Source organism: Stegostoma tigrinum, chromosome 11, assembly GCF_030684315.1.
Source record: "Stegostoma tigrinum isolate sSteTig4 chromosome 11, sSteTig4.hap1, whole genome shotgun sequence".
NCBI lineage: Eukaryota > Metazoa > Chordata > Chondrichthyes > Orectolobiformes > Stegostomatidae > Stegostoma > Stegostoma tigrinum.
This window is the reverse complement of record NC_081364.1, coordinates 28,719,813-28,746,587: the sequence shown is the minus strand read 5'-3', so window position 1 is coordinate 28,746,587 and position 26,775 is coordinate 28,719,813. Positions and strand designations below refer to the sequence as shown.

The 26,775-nt window shown below is 39.1% G+C and overlaps 1 protein-coding gene across 6 annotated transcripts in view; it reads left to right on the top strand.

The window, feature by feature from the left end:
• Positions 1-26,775, top strand: part of fgd (faciogenital dysplasia) — a 227,545-nt gene that overhangs the window by 178,783 nt on the left and 21,987 nt on the right. For all 6 annotated transcript variants that reach the window (XM_059649869.1, XM_059649874.1, XM_059649873.1 and 3 more), the window contains 10 exons: positions 314-470; positions 3,766-3,904; positions 5,489-5,547; positions 10,479-10,625; positions 15,354-15,446; positions 15,535-15,614; positions 15,812-15,842; positions 15,937-16,041; positions 19,756-19,818; positions 26,026-26,148. In XM_059649869.1, coding sequence (XP_059505852.1) covers positions 314-470; positions 3,766-3,904; positions 5,489-5,547; positions 10,479-10,625; positions 15,354-15,446; positions 15,535-15,614; positions 15,812-15,842; positions 15,937-16,041; positions 19,756-19,818; positions 26,026-26,148 — 997 coding nt within the window. The remainder of the gene's footprint in view (positions 1-313; positions 471-3,765; positions 3,905-5,488; positions 5,548-10,478; positions 10,626-15,353; positions 15,447-15,534; positions 15,615-15,811; positions 15,843-15,936; positions 16,042-19,755; positions 19,819-26,025; positions 26,149-26,775) is intronic.

Here is a 26,775-nt window from a genome sequence, read left to right as displayed (position 1 = left end):
CCGAACTTTGAGCTGTTTTTGACCTTCCTAACTGGCAGGGGAATGAATTGTTTTGGATAGCATTGCACCACTTGCAGTCTAAAAGTAACAGTATATTCCCTTGTGCTCAAGTTATTACAGTGTATTTTCTTAATGTACCAATTTTTAAGAAATGACGAACAAAAACTTAGCCAACATTTGACAACTAATGTTGTAAACGTTTAACAGAACACAAAGGCATAGTTTGGTTTATTTTGACCTCTGCAAAAATGTCAAGTTGACTTGAGAATGCAACAAACTTAATCAGTAATTTTGGCTATTCTGCTCATTGCAGGGACAAAAACCCTCGAATAGGTGATATTCTGCAAAAGCTAGCTCCTTTTTTAAAGATGTATGGAGAATATGTAAAGAATTTTGACCGAGCAATGGACCTGGTGAACTCGTGGACGCAGCGATCATCGCAATTTAAGTCCATTATTCAGGACATTCAAGTAAGTACCCTAATAAAATAAGACTATTTCTGTTTCCTTCTCTAGTTAGTTATTGCATTTTTGAGTCCAGAATTATCAAGATCTACAAAGCAACATTTAATCAATTTTTGAACCCTGTTTAGACAGATTGAATGGATGTGACATTTTGAACCTGTTCAATATGTAGTTGAATCTAACGCTTCTCTCAATTAACATTTCACATCAGTTGAGATTACATACATGAATTATTGATCCAGAATGAAATAACACATACTACAGGTACAGCTTAATTATTCCATAAATGTAGAGTATTATGAATTAATTGGATTGTTTTCTAGCTCCTTTTCTTGGCTTGATTCCAAATACAATGGCAATTGAAAGCCTTCATAACTATAAAATGGTTGTACACCTGCTCAAGGGGAATGTCATTGTTTTTGCATATAGACCATATTATTCACTGATGAATAATTACATAATTGTTAGTTATTGGCTTTCAATAGAATAGGATATGTGCACAATTTTGAAAGTCCCATCTCTAAATCCCATGTGTGCCTTGTTTTGGGGAATATATTGGTAGCAACCTGCCCTTCACTATCTTTGATCTATACTCCATAAGTTTGCAAAAATTCCTGGGACATTTCAATGAATAAGTGTTTGATCATTCTATGATCGCTGAATCTATTAGTCCAGCTGAACCAATTTGATTCTTAGGTTAAGTTGAGCAAATCTAATCATAGAATAGAATCCCTACAGTATGGAAGCAGGCCATTCAGCCCAATGAGTCCACACTGACCCTCCAAAGAGCATCCCACCCAGATCCACCCTCCTACCCTATTTCCCATTATAAATTCATGTACCTTGCTCATTTCTGGATACTGGGTAATTTAGTATGATCAATCCACCTACTTTGCACATCGTTGGAATGTGGGAGAAAGCTGGAGCACCTGGAGGAAACCCACACAGACATGGGAGAATGTGCAAATTCCACAAAGACAGCCGCCGGAGGGTGGAATCGAACCTGGGTCCCTGGAGCTGTGAGGCAGCCACCATGCTCCACTTGATTTCCCACTTTCTTTAATGATGTGTTGGTCTTCTGGTAAGTTGTGCTCCAATAATGAATATATATTTTAGTAATAGCTATTAGAACCCCCATGATATTTCTTAGAGAGTGGCCAAGTCCCACCATTTGTCTGAAAACTGGCAGAAATAAATACCCACTTAACCTTCACCCTCAATAGCTGTTCTACACCCTGCACATGCCCATTCTGGGACAAGAAATTGATTTTATTTTATTCAACCGGTTCAGACATTTGCGTTGCACACACCCGGAACAAGTGAAACTTGAATCCAGGCCTTCCATCATAGAGGTTGAGACACTACCACTGCGCCTCAAGGGCACTTTATCTGTGTTTAAATTTCATTTGGCAATTAAATGTTATGGACTTCTGGTTATGCCAAATAAGCAAGTAATAAACCCAATGGAGTTTCCTGGATGTTTGTTCCCGTTTAAAATCACTCCTCACTGTGTTGGTGAATCAGATCAATGATTTTGTTTAGCAGGTGGTGTTCCAGATTGGTAGTTTCTTTGTCACCCAACTTTGACACTCAGATTAAAAAAAATTCGAGGGTATTTTCATTTAACATAGAAGAAGGCAGTCATAGCAGTACTTTTTCAGATATTATAGCCATAGTTCAAAGTCCTTCACATATTATGATCTCAGATGTGCAGTGAATAAAGTTCTATAGGTAAATGCAGCAATTGTTGTCACCATCAACCATGAGATGAATTCGTTTGGTCTGTTGGTTGAGGTTAGAATTTTGGCCTGGAAACAAGGAGAGCCCCTGCGTTTTTAATTATGCAATGGGAGCTTCAATATCAGCCCAAGTTATTGAAGCAGGTTAATCGGAGATTAAACTGAGGTTTAATCTTAACCAAAGGAACTAACTGGCTCAGTGGTTAGCACTGCTACTTCACTGAGCCAGGGACACAGGTTCAATCCCAGCCTTGGGTGACTGCTTGTGTGGGGTTTGCATGTTTTCCCCAAGTCGGCTTGGGTTCCCTCTGTGTGCCCTCTGTGGGTTTCCTCCCACAGTCCAAGATGTACAGGTTAGGTTTGAGTGGCCATGTCAAATTGCCCAGGGTGTACAAGGATGTATAGACTATGTGGATTAGCCATGGGTAATACAGGGTTACAGGGATAGGCTGATGGGGTGGGTCTGGGTGGGGTGCTGTTCAGAGAGTTGATGTGGACTTGGTGGGCCAAATGGCCTATGATAGTAATGCTGATAGTACCACAGCAAGATGTTTACTATAACACAGTTCTGCATCAAGTTTTGAAGTTGAATTTTCACTCAAGCTTTTGACCCTTTAATAAGTGCTACCAGCTGAATTCAGTTCATAATTATTCTGATACCGATTAAGCTTCTCATAAGGAATAGTTCTGGAGGTACCCTCTTGTGGCACAGTGATAGTGTTCCTACCTCTGGACAAAGAGACCTAGGTTCAAGTCCCACCTGCCCTAGAAGTGTGTAATAATGTCTCTGAACAGGATGATTAGGAAAAATAGGTTACAGTTTTAAAAAGCTGTAGTCCTTGCATAGGAGAAAGAAATTGCTAAGAGCAATGATTAAGAGGCAGTCAATAGGATGGTTTTCCCAAAAATCAGGATAGTTACCAAGGTGTTGCGAAGAATACATTACCTTTCCTTTTAAAAGTGCCAGGCAATAAATATACTCCTCAAAAAAAATGATGAGACAAAATTTTGAAGTTGAAAATACAAGCAATGTAAATTAAAGATTAAGAAGAGTCAGGGGATATTTTCTTGAAATGATGAACAGGTTGAGCTAACTCTACACTCACCAGTTAATAAACTAAATACCACAGCTTAATGGAGAATCATATTTGTTACTAAACAATGGAATATGGCAGGTTTTATGTGTGAAGACCACATAGAACATCGATGTTCCCTACTGAAACTAGCAAGTGACTCATTAAATAACCATCTGGCTAAACCAGCATGTTTGGTGAAATGGCTGATGACAGGTTCTCACGATTCCAACTCTCTGCTCTGTTGGCAAAGCAGAGCAAAATGGTTTCCTACGATACTCCAGGAGTAGGAAAATTTGTAAACATCTGAAAATGAGGCTGCTTTCGGTAGTCTAGTCACTGAACCAGAGACTCAAAAATGAAAAGCAATGTTAATCCTTAGCCGCTTACTGGGTAAAACACCCAAAATGATGTTACTGATGTTACTTGTCACTGCTGTTACTTATTTGAGATGCATTATTTGATTAATATGTTTCATACATTTAACAGAAGCAAGACGTTTGTGGTAATCTGACATTGCAACATCACATGTTGGAACCAGTGCAACGCATTCCCCGTTATGAACTACTTCTGAAAGATTATTTAAAGAAACTGCCTGAGGATTCTGAGGATAGGAAAGACGCAGAGAGTAAGAAATAAGTCTGTTTCAAATGGAAATAGTTGACTATTCAGTCAGTAGTCAATGACACATTATTTAGATCTGAAGTCTTTTTTTTTGCATAAGTTTGCAGTAAATATAAACAGTATTCCTGAAATAATAATCATGTCTTAATATTGGGCAGCAAATGTTCTTCAGTAAATATGGCACAAAGAAGAACATGAACTGTGGAAGGAAATGACCATGAGTATAATTATAATTGGGTAATTGTGCTTAGGTGGTACACAGAATTGACTTTACAATATTTACTGGCAATACTTGTTTTCATTAAGGAGAGTGGTGGGGCGGTGGTAACATGACTGGACTAGCAAGCCAGAGGCAAAAACAGAAGTTGCTGGAAAGGCGCAGCAGGTCTGGCAGCATCTGTGAACAGAAATCAGAGTTTCAGGTCCGGTGTCCCTTCCTCAGAACAATGCCAGAGGGCCAGGGCTATTGCTCTGGGGATACAGAATCAAGTCCCACAACAACAGCTGGTGGAATTTAAAGTCAATTAATACATCTGGACTTATCCCTTGCAATGGGGAAGCCGCCATCCTTTTTTTTTCAAAAAAAAACTTGATTCACTAATGTCCTTTAGGGAACAACATCTGCCATCCTCACCTACACGTGACTCCCTGATCCACAACAATGTGGCTGAATCTTAACTGGCCTCTGAAATGGCCTAGCAAGCTATTCAGTTCCAGGGAAGCTAGGGATGGGCCACAAACCCGAGCACTTCCAGCAGTAATTGCATCCTGTGAAAGGATAAAGAGGAAAAAAATGTAAATTGCTTTGCTTATTTTGAGCTGCCTCCTTAGATTCAATTGCCCTGATACTTTCTGGATTTTTGACCAATTTTCACTGAACCTCCAAATTCAGTTTGTTTGTGTAAGCAACATGTATGCTGATCACTTGTAATATTTATCCAGAAATAATGTTAAGGACAAAGATTAAAAATGAGCAATTTATGCAGGAACTAATTAAAATGCTTAAAAAGGAAATAAATATTTTCCTAAATCAAACAAAATATGAGTATAAACACTTGTAATATTGTCAATGTAATTTCTGAAATAGGAAATAAAAGATGTGATGAGTCAGATGACTTAATTTCTAATTGCTGCTATTTTTGCTTTGTCTGTAGCCTGACAGTATTTATCTTCAGCCTTAATGGCTCAAATATGAGACTTTTCACAGTGAATTAGTCTTTAAATGCTCACCATTGACACTCAAGTCTAAAGTGGCAAGTTGGATGAGATATCAAGGGGTATCTAATGTCCACAAATCCATAGCTTAAAATAAGTGAATGCCTTGAGAAAGCTGAATTGGATGAGAGGAGAAAGGGAAAGAAATTCAAGTTAGTTCTTAGAATGTATGAAGTCAGAGCAGAAGCAGTCCATGTGCCCCTGCGTACTCAGTCATTCAATACAATCGCTGCTCGCCTTATTTTCACTTTCTTACCCAAGCTCCACTTTTTAAATAAATGGCCAAGTATTTTTTTAAAATGGAGCTGTTTAAAGCTGTGAATATTCATAAATTGTTTATTCGATAGACTGAATAGACATTCTTACATTTCAGAATCATTGGAACTTATTTCAACAGCAGCTAACCATTCCAATGTGGCAATTCGGAAAATGGTGAGAAAATTGTTGTGGTGTGTTTTACATCTTCATCATTGCATTCTGTACTTTCTATTGACAACTAAATATTCAGATCCCAATAAGAAAGTAAAATGACCTCTCTTGTACGCCCGTGCTTGATTTGTTATCGTTGAAAATATTCTTGCATTTTATGGTCTGTCACCTTGGTCCTTTTAATGTAAAGAACAAAATTAGTTTGAGGCAATTTTCATTAATGACTACGTTCACTTTCCATCACTCTTTAAACTGGGATATCTTCGGATTTTGCAGATTCTTATGCTTGCTTTTTCAGAAATGTATTAACTGTTGAAATCCACGAGGACTCTCAAATTTAGCAGTAAAGAAGCTATTACATCACATTTCCTGCATACATCTACAAATATTTCATGTTTTTGTACTGTGAAAGTGAACTATGTGACTGGGACTGTTACTATGAAAACTTGTAATATTTGGAACTTTTATAATAGTTCACATTTCACTCCATAAGTTAAAAATGTAGATACATTTATCTAGAGGGCTAACCCTTCGGTAGTGGAAAAGCAATTAGCTGCTATATTCACAGGCTCAACTGTCTAACAAACAACATTTTAACTGTTTCTTTACAGTTTTTAGAGTCTTGTTTCCTTCCCTTTCTCAGATTAATGACTCACAATAGTCAGATATAAGACCAGGAAATGATTGCTATTTCCTGTTGATTGTGGGACATATATTTGGCACACCCTCTATGTTCCTGTAATGTAGCAGCACAGTTGCTGTTATTCTTAACAATGTGAGGACTAGTAGGTAAAGGTTCATGTTATAGTACTTTTATGAAAGCCTAACAAGAGCAAACCTGATTTAAATTCTTTTCGGGTACCTTGCCTTAACATTGTAGGTTATTTTGATGAAACAAAGGTGATTTTTTTGATTTATCTGAAGCATAAAAGAAATTGTGGCACCTCTTCTATCTCTGGTTTCCGTGCAAGGATAACAAAGAATTCTTTTCTTTTTTAGAAGCTAAAATGATGTATTTTGAGTGCATTAAGTATGTTGTACAATTTATAGTGGAGACTATTAGCTTTAAAGTATGTTTTCTGTGTTCTCCTGAAACAACACCCACTAGTAATGCTCTCTCTTAAGTTGTCAGGCTATGCAAACATGCAACAACCTGTTAACTCCCTGCGCATAAGGACCTGTGCATTGAAACAAATTATCTACATGTTCCCCAAAAATTGTCTACAAGCACAACAACAAAATACAAAAAAAATTTTGTACCAAGTTAGCTATTATCTCATAAATCAGATCTTTATATTCACATCTTTGCTTAACTGGGAGTAGTTTTAAAGATATTTAGAAGACTAATTATCTGTGCACATTGCCCTCTGCAGGTCACTGATGTAGTGTTTAACCAATTTCATATTTATCGTTATCTATCCTGTCTCTGTCACATACAAATCAGCGCACTGGACAGAATCGGAAGTATGAAATAACATACTACTCAAGTTGCATCATTTAAATGTTTGAAAATCTGATGTTTGAGATTGCAGTGCATTTGTTGGGGACAGTCAAGTATCTAATCTATATATACAATGTAACTTCACTATGAACTAAGCAGTAGACTACAGTAAGGATAGAAGGGGAAAAGCATGTAAAAACTGAAAGAACTATAGATGCAGTAAATTGGAAACAAACGCAGAAATTGCTGGAAATGCTCAGCAGCTCTGGCAGCACCTGTGAAAAGAAATCAGAGTTAATATTTCAGGTTGAATGCCCCTTCCTCAGTTCTGCTAGATCTGCTGTGCTTTTCCAGCAAGCTATTTGTCTTTTGTGAAGAAAAGCATGTAGTAGTGTAAAGGGATCCAAAGAGCAGGCCACACAGAGTGGTGGGAAATGGTCCCAGGAAAATGAAGCAGACCGTGAAGTGTAGCAAAACAAGATATGACTTTCAAGCACTAAAACATCTCTCATGACCAGCAGTACCATGCATAAGCATTGCCACAACTTCCAGTTCATTCTCATACAAAAGCATACTACAATATATGCTGGAAATCTGAAATAAATAAGTATACTCAACTCAAAAGACAGCATCTGTGGAGAAAGAAACCGGGTTAATATTTCAGGCTGTTGGCAGATGGTCCTAGATCCGAAACACAATCATTTTCTCTCCACAGATGCTGTCTGATCTGAGTATTTCCATCACTTTGTCCTTTTCTTGTCTTATCCCATTATTTTTCTGTCATTTACAACATTACGCTCAATGAAAAAAGGAAATTAGAAGCTGCTCTTTGTCTAGTAGCCAGGCATGATGGCATTGATATAGTTTGGAAATTTCAGTGCACTGATTTAATGTGCAGTGATCATTCTAACTGTCTGTCAACAATGAATGCCTGTAAGACTTATCAAGGTTCTGTGCAGGAAAAATTATGAACTAGTGTGTCATTGTTGCAGTTGGGGGGGTGTTAATTAGTTGAGCATCTTCATTTGGTCATGACCTAAAAGAACAAAAGGTGAACTGGGAAATGCAGCAGAATTCAAGCAGCCAATTTTTGCAGGAACTAAATTACTGTGAGAATGTTTTAATGCAAGGTTACATGCTTGTTTGCAAATTTTGTTTTCACACTTCCACTTTTCACATTATGAAAGTTGTTCAGATGCCTGTAAGTTTGAATTAGTCAGAAATCTGTCAGGCACCTGATACCAATTTCAGAAAAGCTCATCAGGTGTGGTAACTCTGATTTCTCTTCACAGATGTTAACGTTTCAGATCCAGTGACCCTTCCTCAGAACAGTCACCGGTCCCAAAGCGTAAAGCTGATTTCTCTTCACATTTGATGCCAGACCTGCTGAGCTTTTCTGCAATTTCTGTTTTTGCTTCTCATTTACAGCATCCACAGTTCGTTCAGTTTTTATCAATTTCACAAGGTCATTTCAACAACGAGTTTTGGTAGCAGTAATTATTACAATAATCGGAGAGGTACCTGCAGGAAAAATTGAGTTAGTATTCCTGTTGGTTGATAACTTTCATATCCCATTTGCAAAGCACTTTTAGCAAATATAGTAAGAGCTGCAGATGCTGGAGAATCTGAGATAACAAGGTGTAGAGCTGGATGAACACAGCATGCCAAGCAGCTTCAGAGGAGCAGGAAAGCTGACATTTAGGGCCTAGACGCTCCTTCAGAAATGGGGGCGGGGAAGGGGATTCTGAAATAAATTGGGGGAGAGGGGGAGGCGGATAGAAGATGGATAGAGGATAAGATAGGTGGAGAGGAGACGGACAGGTCAAAGAGGCGGGGATGGAGCCAGTAAAGGTGAGTGTAGGTGGGGAGGTAGGGAGGAGATAGGTCAGTCGAGGGAGGATGGGCAGGTGGGGCTTGAGGTGGGAGGAAGGATAAGTTAGAGAGGCGAGGACAAGCTGGGCTGGTTTTGGGATGCGGTCGGGGGAGGGGAGATTTTGAAGCTTGTGAAGTCCACATTGATACCATTGGGCTACAGGGTTCTCAAGTGAAATATGAGTTGCTGTTCCTGCAACCTTCGGCTGACGTCATTGTGGCGGTGCCGGAGGCCCAGGATGGATACGTCGTCTCAGGAATGGGAGGGGGAGTTGAAATGGTTCGCGACTGGGAGGTGCAGTTGTTTGTTGCGAACCGAGTGTAGGTGTTCCACAAAGCAGTCCCCAAGCCTCCGCTTGGTTTCCCCAATGTAGGGGAGGCCACATCTGGAACAGCGGATACAGTATACCACATTAGCAATGTGCAGGTGACCATCTGTTTGATGTGGAATGTCGTCTCAGGGCTTGGGATGGGGGTGATGGGGGAGTTGTAAGGGCAGCTGTAGCACTTCCTGTGGTTGCAGGGAAAAGTACCAGGTGTGGTGGGGCTGGAGGGGAGTGTGGAGCGGACTACTTTTAACAAATAGTTGTAAGTGCAACCAAGTATAGAAAAATGACAAAGATGTGAATGACAATACATGAGAAACTTTTATTCATTTAGCACCTATAACATGGAGATGTGCCATTGCCATATTCAGTGATAACCAGGACTAACCTTGAATTGGTATCAACATATTGATTTCATCTATCTGGCTTGTTAATTGCTGACTTTACAAAATTAATATTTTGAAAATAGAAAAGAGGTTTGAAAATTGAAAGTTAACTCGGTTGAATGAGATATCATCAAGCAGAACAGGAAGAAATTTCTGAGCCATGAAAGGAGAAGAGGTTAGAATGTATCCAGATTACACCTACAGAGTGGCTTGTACAGTACTTGTGCACCAGATTCTGGTGGGTTCATAATTACCAACTGTCTGTACAGGAGCTCATTGTTTTAGGCACCGATTGTTGAAAGGCTATGTAGATGCTATCATTCTCGTGGGTCCGTTCCAAAGACCAAAACAAGCTTGTTGTGTTAAATCCATATGTAGGATGTTGAACAATATTTTGTCGAAGACTTATTTAAATGTGAGAAATGTTGATGTGACTTAGAAAATTACAGATAAATTAACCTAAAGTAAAGACCAAATGAAGGGTAATATGAGACGTGTAGTATTTTGATTAGAAGTGACGCTGTTTAAAATATTTATTAAAAATCCATGTGGCACAAAGTTTCTGACTAATGTATTTGAAATTTCTGTGTGAAATTCTATAAGAATCTTTTGCATATGAATTTAGAAAGTGTGAGGCTTTTCAGAAATGCCTTTTAAAAAGTTTCTTAAACTTATAAGATACAATAAATGGAAAAATTGTTCTCATAACAGTCCATGGCATAAGAACAGCATAACTTTGCACACAGATTCACGATCTCAAACTTTATAAAAATTCTACAAAGTAAATAAAGATTAAGCACTCCATATATTTGTTGCCTCCTTCAGGACAGAAAATTACACAAGTTAGTTTACCAAAATGTTTGATACATTGACTGTAAAGTTGTTGAGTGCAATGTTTTGTATCAATAGGAAAAAATGCACAAATTATTGGAGGTATATGAAAGGCTTGGAGGTGAAGCAGACATTGTTAATCCTGCCAATGAACTTATAAAAGAGGGCCACATCCAAAAGCTGTCAGCTAAGAATGGGTCAGCTCAAGACCGGTACCTGTTCCTGGTAAGCCAACTAAACCACTCATTTTACATTTCAGCAACCAGTGCCCCTTTACTCAAGGTATCAAGTTGATTAATGAGTATTTTTAACAGCAAATATACCAGTCATTCCGTTGGCAGACGAAGAGAAGGTGGGATATAATTTGACACTTGACAGTTGGGTATTTGTTGCAAGTGACTCTGCTGTTTAAAATATTATTAAAAATCTGTGTGGCACAAACCTCTGATTTATATATTCAAAATTTCTGTGTGAAGTTCAATAAGAAACTTCTGCATGCAAATTTAGAAAGCATGAGGCTTCCCACCATCAAAAGGTCAGAAATGGTTGTTGATGGTTACACAATATGGTACACTATTTGTGTTCTTCAGATACTCGAGCAACCTGTGCCACATGAAGCAAGAAAATTTCTGTTTAGGAGGATAAGGAGCATGTAACGTTTGCACTATGCAACAGACAAACAATGCCCATTGTTACAGCCCTTGCTGATTGATGAAAGAAAAATCTTGGTTTGGAGCTGGGAGCTGGGAACTGTGAGGTGAAGATGACATTTGGACTGCTTGTGTTAAAAGCAGAACAGACCAAATGATTTTTTTTTGTTTATTCTTGAGGCCAGGCCTGCAAGTCAATGCTAGGTTGGTTCCTGATCAAATACTTTGTCACTGTGGAAGAGCATTTGGTTTAAACAGATAGAAGTTGGCTGTTACCCAGGAATTGGTTCCAGCAAGTCTGGAAAAGATCATTAAGCTCAAGCAGATGGCATATGTTGTATGGTAACTGGGACTTGGTGGAGGAGAAGATAATCAGTTATGGAAAGGTCAGAGTTTGAATTGGGTTTTTGAACTGTTTTCTGTGTGGAGGAATCTGGCTCTTGATGATGCAGCATGTAGATTTGAAAGCATCCTGACTAACTTCCCATGAGCAGCTCTTGGAAGTGCAGAGAATAGAAAAATCAGCCAATAAACCAACATTTATGCCTGCCTAAGCATTGTGAAAATTACTTAAGTAAGTCTGGTTAGTCTTGTTATTTTCTTTTATTTATCCCTTAACTGTGTTTGTTTGAATAATTATTGTGTGAATGGGGCTTTAACACAGATTTTAAGTTTAAAATGTAGACAAATTAGCTGACTTTGTGTCAGAGATGATAGGAACTGCAGATGCTGGAGAATCTGAGATAACAAGGGGTAGAGCTGATGAACACAGCCGGCCAAGCAGCATCGTCGGAACAGGAAAGCTGACGTTTCGGGCCTAGACCCCGCCTTCAGAAATGGGGGGCGGGAAGGGTGTTCTAAAATAAATAGGGAGAGGGGGGAGGCAAATCGAAAATGGATACAGGAGAAAATAGGTGGAGAGGAAACAGACAGGTCAAAGAAGCGGAGACGCTGTTTGGCCTGCTGTGTTCATCCAGCTGTACACCTTGTTATTGAGCTTACTTTGTGGTTTAATTTTGCTCCTCTTAATTTTAAATGGTTAGTAAATTGCTGGTTCTTTTGTTTAAGCCACAAACTAGTGTCAAGAATTGATCATTTTTAAAATCTGGGATTGGTTATTCACAAATTTGGTTAGGAAGCACTGGGGTCAATTTTGAGGGTCTTTGAAAGTTTTAATTTTACTGTGTTATGAACATAGAGGTAGAAAGGCTGATTTGATTCAGCTATCTGTCGCTGTGTCATGACACAGTGTGAGAAAATGTTATTGAATCCTTTGATATCAATATTATCACTTACCATTGATACAAAATTGACCTGGACCAGACATGCAAACAATAGCTTTAAGAGCAGGCTACTAATTCTGAGGTAAGTAACTCATTGTAATTCCCCCACCCTATGCCAGGTCTATCCATTATCTATGAGGCACGAATCAGTAATGCGATTAAATACTCCTTGACTGGTGCAACTCCAACAGCACTTGAGAAACTCAGCACAATCCACACAGCTTTTTTGATTGGCACCTTATCCACTCCCTTTAACATTCACTCCGTTCACCACCAATGAATGGTGGTGACAGTATTTACCCCCTGTACAAGATGCAATGTTCCAACCCACCCAGCCTCCTTCAATGGCATCTCCAAAACCATGACCCCGATCACCTAGAAGGAAAAGAGCTGAAGATACACAGGAACACCATCACCTACAAGTTCCCCTTCAAACTCCAAATTATCCTGACTTGGATCTATATTGTTGCTTCTTCACTCTTGCTGACAAAAAAATCCTGGAATCCATGTCCTAACAACACAGGGGATGTACCTACCCATGCAACACCTTGTGTGCCTGGGATAGATTACAGAAGTTCAAAAAAGCAACTCACTACAATCTTATTGAGTGAGTAGGTGTGGGCCTAGCAAGTGATGCCCACATCCCATGAATTATTTAGAAATAAAATTTGCTCAACTGAAATGGGGTCTAAAGTAAGAAGAGGCAGAAGGATTTGAATTATGAAGTTTCAAAACTAACTTGGTTTTCCTATTTTCCTCCTTCATTTGCAGCACTTAACATAAAGTAAACATTGCATTATAGTAAAATAGTGCTGTACTGAAGTGGGAGTGGGACTTGCGTCCATATTCTTGTGACTCAGAAGTGAGAGTTAATCCAAAGAAAATGCCAAAAGTGACTTCAAGGGATGCATTGCACTTAATTTACTGATTGGTTTAGTGACTTAGCCAATGCATTGTTATTTGAAAAATTGTGAAAGGCATTTCAAATGACTATATGTAAAATACTTCACATGCCGTGTGTAATTTTTTTTTCTTTGAATTGAGAAAACTAGCTTTTGACTTGTGATAATGGGAACTGCAGATGCTGGAGAATCCAAGATAATAAAGTGTGAAGCTGGATGAACACAGCAGGCCAAGCAGCATCTCAGGAGCACAAAAGCTGACGTTTCGGGCCTAGACCCTTCTTCAGAGAGGGGGATGGGGTGAGGGTTCTGGAATAAATAGGGAGAGAGGAGGAGGTGGACTGAAGATGGAGAGAAAAGGAGATAGGTGGAGAGGAGAGTATAAGTGGGGAGGTAGGGAGGGGATAGGTCAGTCCAGGGAAGACTGACAGGTCAAGGAGGTGGGATGAGGTAAGTAGGTAGGAAATGGAGGTGCGGCTTGAGGTGGGAGGAAGGGATGGGTGAGAGGAAGAACATGTTAGGGAGGCAGAGACAGGCTGGGCTGGTTTTGAGATGCAGTGGGGGGAGGGGGAAGAGCTGAGCTGGTTTTGGGATGTGGTGGGGGAAGGGGAGATTTTGAAGCTGTGAAGTCCACATTGATACCATTGGGGTGCAGGGTTCCCAAGCGGAATATGAGTTGCTGTTCCTGCAACCTTCGGGTGGCATCATTGTGGCACTGCAGGAGGCCCATGATGGACATGTCATCTAAAGAATGGGAGGGGGAGTTGAAATGGTTCGCGACTGGGAGGTGCAGTTGCTTATTGCGAACCGAGCGGAGGTGTTCTGCAAAGCAGTCCCCAGGCCTCCGCTTTGGTTTCCACAATGTAGAGGAAGTCACACCGGGTACAATGGATAACAGTATACCACATTGGCAGATGTGCAGGTGAACCTCTGCTTAATATGGAAAGTCATCTTGGGGCCTGGGATGGGGGTGAGCGAGGAGGTGTGGGGGCAAGTGTAGCATTTTCTGCGGTTGCAGGGGAAGGTGCCGGGTGTGGTGGGGTTGGAGGGCAGTGTGGAGCGAACAAGGGAGTCACGGAGAGAGTGGTCTCTCCGGAAAGCAGACAAGGGTGGGGATGGAAAAATGTCTTGGGTGGTGGGTTTGGATTGTAGATGGCGGAAGTGTCAGAGGATGATGCGTTGTATCCGGAGGTTGTTGGGGTGGTGTGTGAGAATGAGGGGGTTCCTCTTGGGGCGGTTGTGGCGGGGGCGGTGTGTGAGTGATGTGTTGCGGGAAATGCGGGAGACGCGGTCAAGGGCGTTCTCGACCACTGTGGGAGGAAAGTTGCAGTCCTTGAAGAACTTGGACATCTGGGATGTGCGGGAGTGGAATGCCTCATTGTGGGAGCAGATACGGTGGAGGAATTGGGAATAGGGGATGGAATTGTTGCAGGAGGTTGGGTGGGAGGAGGTGTATTCTAGGTAGCTGTGGGAGTCGGTGGGCTTGAAATGGACATCAGTTACAAGCTGGTTGCCTGAGATGGAGACTGAGAGGTCCAGGAAGGTGAGGGATGTGCTGGAGATGGCCCAGGTGAACTGAAGGTTGGGGTGGAAGTTTTTGGTGAAGTGGATGAACTGTTCGAGCTCCTCTGGGGAGCAAGAGGCGGCGTCGATACAGTCATCAATGTAACGGAGGAAGAGATGGGGTTTGGGGCCTGTGTAGGTGCGGAAGATGGACTGTTCCACGTAACCTACAAAGAGGCAGTCATAGCTGGGGCCAATGCAGGTATCCGTGGCCACCCCCTTTGTCTGTAGGAAGTGGGAGGAATCGAAAGGGAAGTTGTTGAGGGTGAGGACGAGTTCGGCTAGCTTTTGACTTGTGTCCTGTTGCTAACTTTGTGAAGGCCAAGTACAATATCTGGATACTTGGATTACTGACCTCACAATTTATTTGTATAATTGATATTAAACTTTGCGTAATAGTTTAACATGCGCATCGATTACTCTCTTTGCCAAAATACAGACAATATTTTAATCTGTCTACCACTAGCAGCAGATCTTCACATTTCGGTACTCTGTGCTGTAACACCTGAATGTGATAGATGGGTACAATTCTAAATTGAATATTTTTACCTCTAGTTCAACAATATGGTTCTTTACTGTGTACCAAAGCTTCGACTGATGGGACAGAAATTCAGTGTGAGAGAAAGGATTGACATTGCTGGCATGCAGGTTTGTCGCATTTATTGGTTTAATAATGTTTTGCAAATGAGATTAATTTTTTTGCAATATTTGGGAAAAATACAACTCTGTTCCTCAGGTCCAAGAAATTGCGAAGTCGAACGTGACTCATACATTTACAATAATAGGAAAACAACGCTCCTTAGAACTTCAGACCAGGTAGACGAAATGTTTTAAATCATCATTTTGATTGTTTTACAAATTTCATTCATTTTAGTAAAGAAATATTGTAATCTATCAAAAATATTTCCCAAAAAGGTTAATGCTTGTTTGATTTTTTGAATGCTTAATGTCAAGAGTAGAGTTCAGTGCTACTAATCAGTATAATTAATCCTCAAAAATATTATATTTTTAAGGACTGAGGAAGAAAGGAAAGATTGGTTTCAGGTTTGTAACATGCTGTAAAATACTTTGCTTTTAATTATAGATAAGTCCATGGTTATTTTTGGCAGTCTTATGAACCCATGGTGATTTTTATTAGGTTATCCAAGCTACAATTGAAAAGCACAAGCAGAACAGTGAAACATTCAACAAGGCTTTTAACAGTTCATTTTCAAGAGATGAAGAATATCCTCCAGATTCCCCTGTAAGTAGAAACAATTTTGAAGTACCCATAATGCATTAGACAGTTAAATCCATGAAAAGTAGTCTTTGGTGAACAAGTTAGAACATTGGGAAACTATGACAATGAACTCTCCTTTTACTTTACCCAAAAATTTTGATCTCAATAACAGAGATGAACATTGCAAACTATATATCCCGAACTGAAAACATTGGCCACATCTTAGCTGTGAGCTACTCAGTTAAGAGTTTAACACCTGAGATGTTGACAGATGCTCAACATCAATGCAATTAAAAGAAGTAGCAATGGATACAGCAAAGTCTTTTTAAAAATAAGAAACGGAGAACAGATTTCTTGTAGGGTATATCTCTCTTCTGAGGGAGAAAGCCTAGAGACAAGACCCACTTGCCCTGGAGGTGTATTGTAATATAGCTGAAAAGGTTGATTTAAAAATAACAACTAAAAGTTCTTGATTTTGGCAAATTAGTAGTGGGTTATAATTTTTTTTAAAGAACGAAGCTATTTTAGGACCCATGTGGTACAATGGCAGTGGCCTTATCTCTGGTTCAGAAGGTCTTAGTTCAGGTCCTGCCTGCCTCACATTTGCTGTAAGCTATCTGCACAAGTTAATTTGAAAACAAAAGAATACGTTCTTCCCGGGTATGATGTAGTTTCTGGACTGGAAAAGATCCAGAAAGGGAATGTGAAAACCTATACTTGTAATATACTACAGATTTGAAGACATCCACAATGACAGAATTCTGGATCTGAACATCATGAACGGTTCTGAAGAATGGCCACTAGACCCAAAACATTGACTCTCTTTCTCTCCACTGCTGCCAGACTTCCTGAATTTTACCAACAATTTTCCATTTTTGTTCTTGTAACAAATCAATAATCTCAACTCTGCCAACCTCTTATTTTTAAGCAACTAGCCTTTATGGCATGTTTGTTACTAATTTAAGAATAACTTTGAATATTAAATTGGTAAGGTCATTCTTACATTGAGCACCATCTTGCAGGTTTCTGTCTGTTCATTTCCTTAAACAACAGCACAGTTACACTGTATTAGCCTTGAAATTTAGATAACCAGATCTTAGGAGTTAAAGATCACTCAAACTTTGATTACTGCAAGCAAACCTCATGCCAGTCCTTAAAAGGTTAATCAAATCAGTTGAACTTCACATTTCACCCCTTCCCCTTCAGACATTGGCTCCTTTGTCTCAGTTTTTTAAAATTTATATCTGGATGCATCACAGCATGGTTTGTTTACTGCTCTTCCCAATAGCTCAAGAAACTACAGGGAGTTATGAACACAGCCCAGTCCATCAGGCAAACCAGCCTTCCATCCATTGATACCATCTATAATTCCTGCTGCCTCAGGACAGCAACCAATATGAGCTAGCAAACACCCCTCCCACCACGGTTATACTCTCTTCTACCTACTTTTGTCAGGTAAAAGATATAAAACTTTGAATATATGTAAGAATAGGTTCAAGAACAGATTCCCTGCTGTTATCCGACTATTGAACAGACCTCTCAAATGTAATATCGATCTCTTTTTCTCTGCGGCTGTAACAGTGTTCTGCTACCCCGATGTACCGCACAAAGTACAATCGAACTGCAGAGCACACAAACCAACACTTCTCATTGATTTATTGTTGTCACATATGCAAGATATAAACTCAAACTCAAACACCATTTTCCCCTTTCACCATATTATTCATGGGACCATGAGAAAAACTGTGGGACAAGTCACTTAAGAAGGAGATGCTGCGTGCAATGATGGAAGTGATGGATCTTGAGCCTTTGTAGAAGGTAGTGCAGTAACTGAGTTAGTGGATGTGATGTAACTGGCAGCTCTTGGCCTCACAAGGGGCAGAAATTCTTTCTGCAATGCTGAGCATTTCTTCAGACCATGAACACCAGACTGACCTCTGGCAACTTCAGACCAGGCCAGTAAGGTCTGGCAGTCCTGAGGAAAGAGGACTGTTCTCCTCTCCTCCACCGTCCATCAGGATCTGCAGATCCCTGTCTGTATATTGAGTCTGCCAACCTATCTCTATCAGCTATCCCTATCAATTCTTCCCACATTGCTTCTGGGAAAGGCTATTCCTGGCTGACAGTGTGTTGACCCAGTCCTGGGATACAGATATGCAGCCAGGAACAGGAGACCCAGAAATTCTCAGCACTTCAGCCAGTGGTGAGTGTAAGAGTTGCACTATGGGATTGTAATACACACTTCATTAGGTGACCTGTATAAAATAGCATCAGAAAATACACTAGAGCTTATACAGAGAAAGCTTTCATAAACTTCATGAAATTGACACCTGGCTGATTTTTGGGAAATGTCAGGCCTAAGTTTCTTTTTCTCTTTTTAAAAATAAGTACAACTGCCATTTCAGACAGTTACCGCACAGAACCCATCTGTTTGGTACAGTGACTACTCCTCAAAGATGTAAGGAGGTAACTGCACCTCCTCCACAATAACAGTCAGCACTAGAGAGCCCTCCTAAGGAAGTGTCCTCAGCCCCTACAGTACTCCCTGTACACCTATGACTGTGTTGCCAAATTCCGAATGAACACTATCTACAAGTTTTTGCTGACAACACCACTGAAGTGGGTTGGATATCTAACAACAAAGAGTCAAAATACAGGAGAGAGATAAAGGGCTTGGTGACATGGTGCAATGAAAACAATCTGTGTCTCAACATCAGCAAAACTAAAAAAATTGTTCTTCAACTTGAGAAAGAAAGGAGGAGAACACACCCCCATCTACATCAATGGAACTGAGGTCGAGAGAGTGAAGAGCTTCAAGTTCCTCAGAGTGACCCAAACTGATGACCTGAACTGGACTTCCCACGTAAATATGACAGTCGAGAAGGCACAACAATTCCTCAGGTAGTTCAGGAAATTTGGCACGCCCATTAGGCCCCTCACCAACTTGTATGGATGCACTATTGAAAGTGTACTGTCTGGGTGCGTAATGGCCTGGTATGGCAACTGCTGTGCCCAGGATCATAGGAAACTACAGAAGGTGGTGTGCACTATCATGGAAGCCGACCTTCCATCCATGGACTCCATTTATCACAGCCTGCTGCTGCAGAAAGGCGGCCAACAGCATCAAAGACCCATCACGCCCCAGTAATGATCTCTTACAACCTCTTCTGTCAGGCAGAAGATACAGAAACCTGAACACACACACCAGCAGGTTCGGGAATAGCTTCTTTCTGGCTGTTATCAAACTGTTGAATGTAATCAAGCCTCAAATAAAGCAACCTGCAATGTAACCTGTATGCCTCTAAGTCATTTTGATCTGTACCTCCTTTGCTTGTTGTGATCTACCTGTACTGCTCCTAAACAAAGCTTATCACTGTATTTCTGCACATGTGACAATAAAATCAATCAATCAATATACCTGCACTCAGTGCCACAAAATTAACTGTGACTAATTGCAACAGTATCTTGTACTCATGGAATAAATATAGCACATTTCAAAACGTGTATGATTTATATTTTATAAAAAAATTACTACAAAACAAATTATTATTACCAGTTTTCAGTCCTTCACTCTTTCACTCCAATGCCTTTATGACTCCATAACAATTCTGAATAACGCTCATGTGAAACAATGTGAGATTTTTTTCTGTTTTAAAATGCTTTCTAATTTTTGTACAATTCTCAAAGGGGAGGCTTTTCAGACACTTTTTTTAAAAAAATGATTGTTCTCCTCTGTAGGTGCCAGGCGCAACTTGTTCTGACTCCAACATAGGAGGAGACTTTTCCAGCCCGTCTACTTTGGTATGTGATCATTTATTCTCTAGGCTGCAGTTTAATGTGTGCTTCAGGAACTTGTGCAACAGCTGATGAATACTTCATTGCAGATAGTGAGGGCTATATAGTTAGTTCTAAGAGAAAGTGCTAACAATTGCATTGTATGTTTAATTACACCTGTTGGATTTTCAATGCCATTGCTCATTACAAATGGGCGGATACTGTCCTTTCTAAATGTAATTTTCATGTTGACTTTTCTTCTTTTCCCCTGTTTCTTCCTGCATCCGCGCTCTCTTGTGCTCAGTTACATGGATTTAAACTACAGATTGTGTGGTTGAGTTTTGTGCCTTGGACAAAAGGCTAAAGGCAGGGACCAGCATGGGTAGCAGTCAGGATTCCAAGCCATGGGACTGCCCAGCAGTGTGCAGATTGTAGAGCTATCTAGCAGCAGGCAGGCATGGGGATGGGCAGAGGCAGTAAGCCATGCTTGTGCAAGCATATGGAAAGAGGAGCGAAAACTTATTAGGGCTGAGAAGGGAAACATTAAGGCCAGAAAGAGAGAGAAAATGTGAAAAGGAATGACTACAACAGACACAAATTGGGAAGGCACGTGGATATCAAGCATCTACAATTCAGAAAGTGTGACTTGAGTCACCGCGTTATTTGAAGTCAGCCTGTAGCTGTATTGGGACAGCAAGCATGAACAGTGTGTTTTCGGATTTCTTTTAAAAAAGTAACAAAAAGGCTACAAGATGAAGTAGGTTCATGGTTTGAAAGCATATGATCTATGCATTTTTAAAAATATAGAATGGTTGAAAAAATTAGCAGTAAATAAATTGTTACAGTTGCTAAGGTGAACAGCTTTTCATTTATTCTGACCTATGAAATGCTTGCACAACATTTTTTAGGCTATTCTTCAGAATAAACTGTCTGTGGATTCCTTACAAAAATTCTTGCTATAAATATTTTTCTACTAACATGTTTGCAATTAAACAGTGTTTTTGAAATTTCTTCTAAAAGATAGAGAATTCATGTTATATGTGTCAGGGGAAGGAAACACGATTTTCCCCTGGGTTCAGGCATTTCAATCTATTGTGACTTGTTTAATGAGCAAGTAATTAGATTCATGAGTGATTCATTGTTGGAAAAGTGATTGGTTTAACAATGACCCTTTTTACATTATCTTTTATTAGATAGTATACATCTATATGTCTTGATAATACAAAAACAACAGAAGTACTTCTTGTAGAAGAGGGTTGCATACAGAGCCAGAGGCTGAGCTGTGGATTACACAGCATTTTGTGGCAGATCAATTGGGGTTAAGAGAATTCACAAAGCTTGCACCTGTGCTGTTCATTCAGCTTTCCTGACTTGATCAGACTTTGTGTCCACTAGCATGTGGAAAGTACTTTTTTTAAATGAAAATAAATGGATAGCAGCAAACCAAAAGAGTTGGGAATCAAGTGAAAGCTCCTCAGAAAAACTAAACTGCCAGAGACAGTTTGTGACAGGAAATACAGCAAGATTTTTGATCATCTTCCTCTGGGGGTCAGTATAAGCTTTCTAATGATATTGCAAAGGTTCCCATCCTTCGGATGTGCACTGTCAGCTGTTCAACCATTTATGCAGAGTACTTTGTGATGAAGCATTGAAATAATGGAGAATAATCCTGTCCTCACTGATTCAAATCGTAAGATGACTAGTATTTGTATTTGCTTATTATTATTCTGGTTCGTGATTTCAATTAGAGCAACAGGAGAGACATTGTATGCATTGAAGAATTGGGGGTGGGAGACCAGACCCAAATCATTTCATCCCACAGTAAACCTACCTCCTAGACACTGATGGGAAAATACTTAAAATCTGTGCAGGAGTTTATTCTTTTACCAACACTCCTAGCTGAGAAAAGCTGAATGAAAGCTCTTCAGTGGAAGTTGTAAATTGGTAGCTACATGTATTGCTCAAAGTCTTTGATAATTTCAAATATTTGAAATATATTTTAGCTAAAGGCATCTGATAAATGGGACAATATTATCATGTCAAATTATTGAACTCCATGCTGAATCTACAAGTTTAAATGTCTAATAGAAAGGTAAGATATTGTCCCTTGTGCTTCCATTTAGTTTCATTAGATAAGTGTTAGAAGGGTGAGATCAGAGTACAAGCAAGGCCTATTATTTTAATTCTCTGCTCCATTTTCAGAACAGCAGAACTGTCAAATGAAATTTACATCACTGTGAAATTGACATTCCAAAAATGTAATTTCATTTTTAATGCAATATGTTGTGGAGCAACACATATCGGAAAGTAGCAAACCATCATGTTCTATATCTCTGTGACCACATGAACTATAAATAATGTAGCTGTTTATTCTATGCTGTCTTAGTTTCCTGTTGTGATATATGGCTGTTAAATACTCTCTTTTTGCCTGGTGCTTCATTGTTTGTTGTGTTAATTTTGCCTTAACTTCAATGCATTTTTGTTCAACATAATTTTTCAACTGACGATGCATTGAGAAAAGGAAGGTCTGCCAATGTTCCCCAGGTATCCCCCATGGTATACAGAAGGAAGGGCATGTATGTGTATCTTTATTTAATAACAACGTACTGAAACAAGAAGAACACTTCTTTTTACAGCCTATGACTTTATTCATGGTCTGTACAATCTTATTAGCTAGCTTACAGGTTAATTCCGATTTTATAAGCATTAGGATTTACAGGTTCTCAAATTAACACAACCTCAAGTCAATAGTTCTAACGTTATTTCAGGCACTGACAGCTCTTGCTGTTCTTTATATACTTATCTCTGGTGTCCTCAAAGGATCTCACCTTAGCTGTATCTGTTTTCTCAATTATACGGTTCCCTTCAGCAAGCTGATTGGAAAACTAAATGTGTTTTGTGTATATGCGAGTGATACTCCGCTTACCTCACCACCATTCCATTCGATCTCTTCACTGTATCCGGTAGCAGATGAGCAGACATTGTCTTCCCCATATTCAATTGGAAGTAGATTTCTTTGGCCTCCTCAAAAACTCCACTCAGTAGCCATCAACTCCAACCCTCTTCCCAGTAATTCACTGTGGTTGAACCAGATTTTTTGCAGCTTTGGTGTCATTTTTGATCCTGAGTTGAACTTTCAAACAGGTTCTCTGCTATCACGAGGGCCACCTATTTCCACCAGTGATGCTACTGACTTAGTGCTGAAACTCTCACCGGCACCTTTGACTGTTCCATAATATTCCTGGCTGATCTTCCTCCCTGATTGAGGCCATCCAGAATTCTGCTCCTTGTGTCCTAAAATGTATTGAATCCTTCTCGCCATCATCCCGAGGTTAGTGACCTACACTGGCCCCCAGTGACAGATAACTTAATTTTAAAATTCTCATCTTAGTTTTGAAGTTGCTCTGTCTAGCCTCTGCATGCTCTGTCATGCAGCCCTAAAACCCTCTGGTAAATGTTTGCTCCTCTAAATCACCTTGAGCATACCCAAGTGTAATCAGCCCACTATTTGTGTTCCAGTTGCCTCAGTCCTAAATCTGGAATGCCCTCCCTCCACATCCCACCACTTCTGTAGCTTGTGATTGTCCTCCAGGCACTTTTTTAATTTTGTTGATGAAATCTGATTAAAGTCTTTTTATCCTGGATAACAATAAGGAGAAACAAGTTGACCATCTCAGTAAATAAATAAAACATTTTATACTTTTGGTACAGTTTGTGGAGTAGTAACATTTGATTACCAACACAATTCTCCTGCTGGTCATAACAATGTGTCTGATTTAGTTCATTGGGCCATACTTGACCCAGGTTCGTTGCCACTAAATTAAACATTGTTGATTTTCTGTTTGCTAAATTGAAAGAACAAAATTTATTAGGGATACAATTGGTAGTGAAATTTAAGTGGGAAAACATCAGACTCTGCCCAGGATGCCGTCTCTGGTAAATTTATTACTTTGAAGATTCCAGAGAAAGAATGTCACATGGCCATATCCAAGGAACCTTACTGAGAAAGTGCCAATTAGTGAAAAGGAAAAAAAATGTCATGAGAAGGAAGAAAAGAACTGCGATTATTGAAGTCAACATACTGTATTGGATCTTGAAAAGAATTGTTTCCTTTTTACAGCTTGAGTGAATGAGCTGTCATGTCGCAATTATTCAAAAGTGCCAGAATGAAACATCTGTGTTAACAGAGGTGGGCGTAGGGAATTTGAGATTTTATCAATGTTCTCAGTCAGTAAATGTTTTAGTGCAGTTTGGTGCCAGTGTTGTCCTGGTGAACAATAGAAGGCTAGAACTGAAGCAGAGTACTATTCTAATTGTAGTTATAATCGCTCTCGAGGTTTGCAAATAAAGAAGTGGCAAGATTTTGGCATGGTTGGTGTTAATATTTTTTGATTTCAATTGGGATAATATACTAACAGATTCACCATTTTGTGGGGGAGAAAATGATTTTGCTGATTTTTATTGCCCAGTCCTAAAGATTCCATTGAAGCAAATTGCATGTATGACCCTGTATACATTGCTCTGTATAGAATAAGTAAATCTGTGGAATAAAACAGGATGAGATTTCATGATAAGTAACAGTTGAAGGCAAATCTCAAATATTTTATTTTACTGTATTATCATTTTATCTGTAGTATATTTGTTATTTTTAGTATTTTTTATTCCATTCTCATTACTTTAACCAGCTTAATTTTTAAGAAATGTGCTATGTTTAAAGAAAATTTAGCAAACAACATTGCATAATGTAGTGCAATTTGCAGAAATAATGGCCTTATGGTGTGATGAAAATAATTCTGACATCTTTAACTGAACAATACAGTAGAAACATCAAGTAAAGTGGAAACAGGCCAACGTGGTTGCCAATTTTATAAAGAATAACAAAATAGAGGGAGGCAACTGCAGGCCAATTAGTCTTTCTCAGTAGCAGTTAATTTAAAGTATAATGGAAAATGTTACAGAGATAACAAAATTAGTTATCCAGAATAAATAGAAGAATGACTGGTACAATTATAAGTTGCAGCCAAAATAGTTTCACAAAGGAGCAATCTTACCTGACCAAACTCCTCACCTCTTTGAGCCATAATACGCAGAATTGGATTAGAGGTGGACTCTGGAATTCCTTGTGACGTGGTGAACCTGATTTTCAAAAGGGATTCAACAACATTCTGAATAGAGGTTGATGTTTCAGATCGAGCAGAAAGGATTTAGATGAACTGTGACAGTAGATTAGCAATTAATTGTAAAGTGAAAAAGACTGGAGTTATGTTTTGACAAATGTGGAGAGAAATTAGTGTTGGGACCTTGTTGCTTTTAATATACACACGCAGATTTTCAGAAATTCAATGCCAAATGTTGAGACTTGCAGATTAGAGTCAGTTCCTGATAATTACCCAAACTAATCTGTCCCTAAAATGCTGGAATTATCCAGAAATTTGAATGAACCTTTTGTAGTAAAACAGGATGAGATTTATTTTTAATGCTGTTCTGGATTGTTGAGTAATTTGAATTAAACACCTTTGTAGGACAGATATAGAATGTTTTTGAGCCAAAGGTGTTATTTAGTTCTAATCAGACAATTTAGGACTGGAATTAATTGAACAAAATATATGGTCAAAATAATTCAGATTAAATGTAATCTGATAAATCATGAAATCCTGCACATTTAACAAAGAAAGGTATGGTATAAGAGTTTAATGTATAACATTGAAATCACTATGAATAAGTAGAAAGACATTTGAAGATCATCATGAACATAACTGATAGCCAGCAATGCCTGTAATCCCATGAACAGGTTAAAAAATATTCTTAAGGAAGATCAATTATGGAAACACTGTCACAATAGGGAATCAACTTATTTCCTTGTTCACTGATTTGGCATTGGCTAAATGGCCCATCATTTTTGTATTTATTGCCTGACATGATGGTTTAGTCAGAAGGCAGGTGAGCTTCATGGATTAAAATATGCACAGAATCACACCAAAGCATGAGTTCAATTTCTGTACTAATTGAATGTGTTCCTGGGACCTACCTCCTTGCCTTGCCCATAGCAGCTCCATTAAGAGAGACTACATGGAGAGACAGAAGAGAAATTTCCACACATTGTTCTGAAGCATACAACTGCATTAGTCCGTAGCCTGTAATATACAAGAGCCACTAAAGTGCATTTGTGTTATCGAGCTGATACAAGTGACGTGTATTAATTGCGTACTCTTGATCTTAACATTTTTCTTTCAGATGGATTCCGGGAAAAGAGCTTCAAAGACAAAACGTGATAAGGAAAAACAAGCCTGCAAAAGCTGTAGCGAAACTTTTAATTCTATTACTAAACGCCGTCATCACTGTAAACAATGCAATGCAGTAAGTATTAAGATGAGCAATTGGGGGATTTTAATAGTCATTTGAAACAAAAAGCACATTTTACTTATATTGTATTCAATTTTTTTTATTTTGAACTGTCTTTACCCTACCCATTTCCTCTAGTTTGTTTGTCTGCTGCTTCTCTGATATAGCATAGTCACTTCCACTTTTCAAAACCATTATTGTCTGTCTTCTCCCACTTGGGGGGAGAAAATGTTATTTACAACATGTTCTCACTATGTTGCACATGGGAATAATATTGCTTTCTTAATAAGTGGAAAAAGTGTGTTGAAGGTTCATTTGCAAATAATCTGAAACCTAAAGATCATGTTTACAACACAGCCTCGACTGTGAAGTGTTTGGAAGATAATTTGCATTTTCCTCAGAAGTGGAGCTGTTGATCATGAGCCTGATTGGATCCAATGAGTTAATTCATCTGTAGCATTGTGAATCAAACCATCTGTTTCAGGTTTAGTGTTTTAAACGTAAAGATGCTCAAATTGGGGTCATTAAAAACATTCTAAATTGTTTTCTGTCCATCTGTCTACTTGCTCTATTTGCTTAGCTTAGTACCAATTTGCCCCTACTAGTTTATTCCATTGTACAACAATGGGAAAACAAATATTG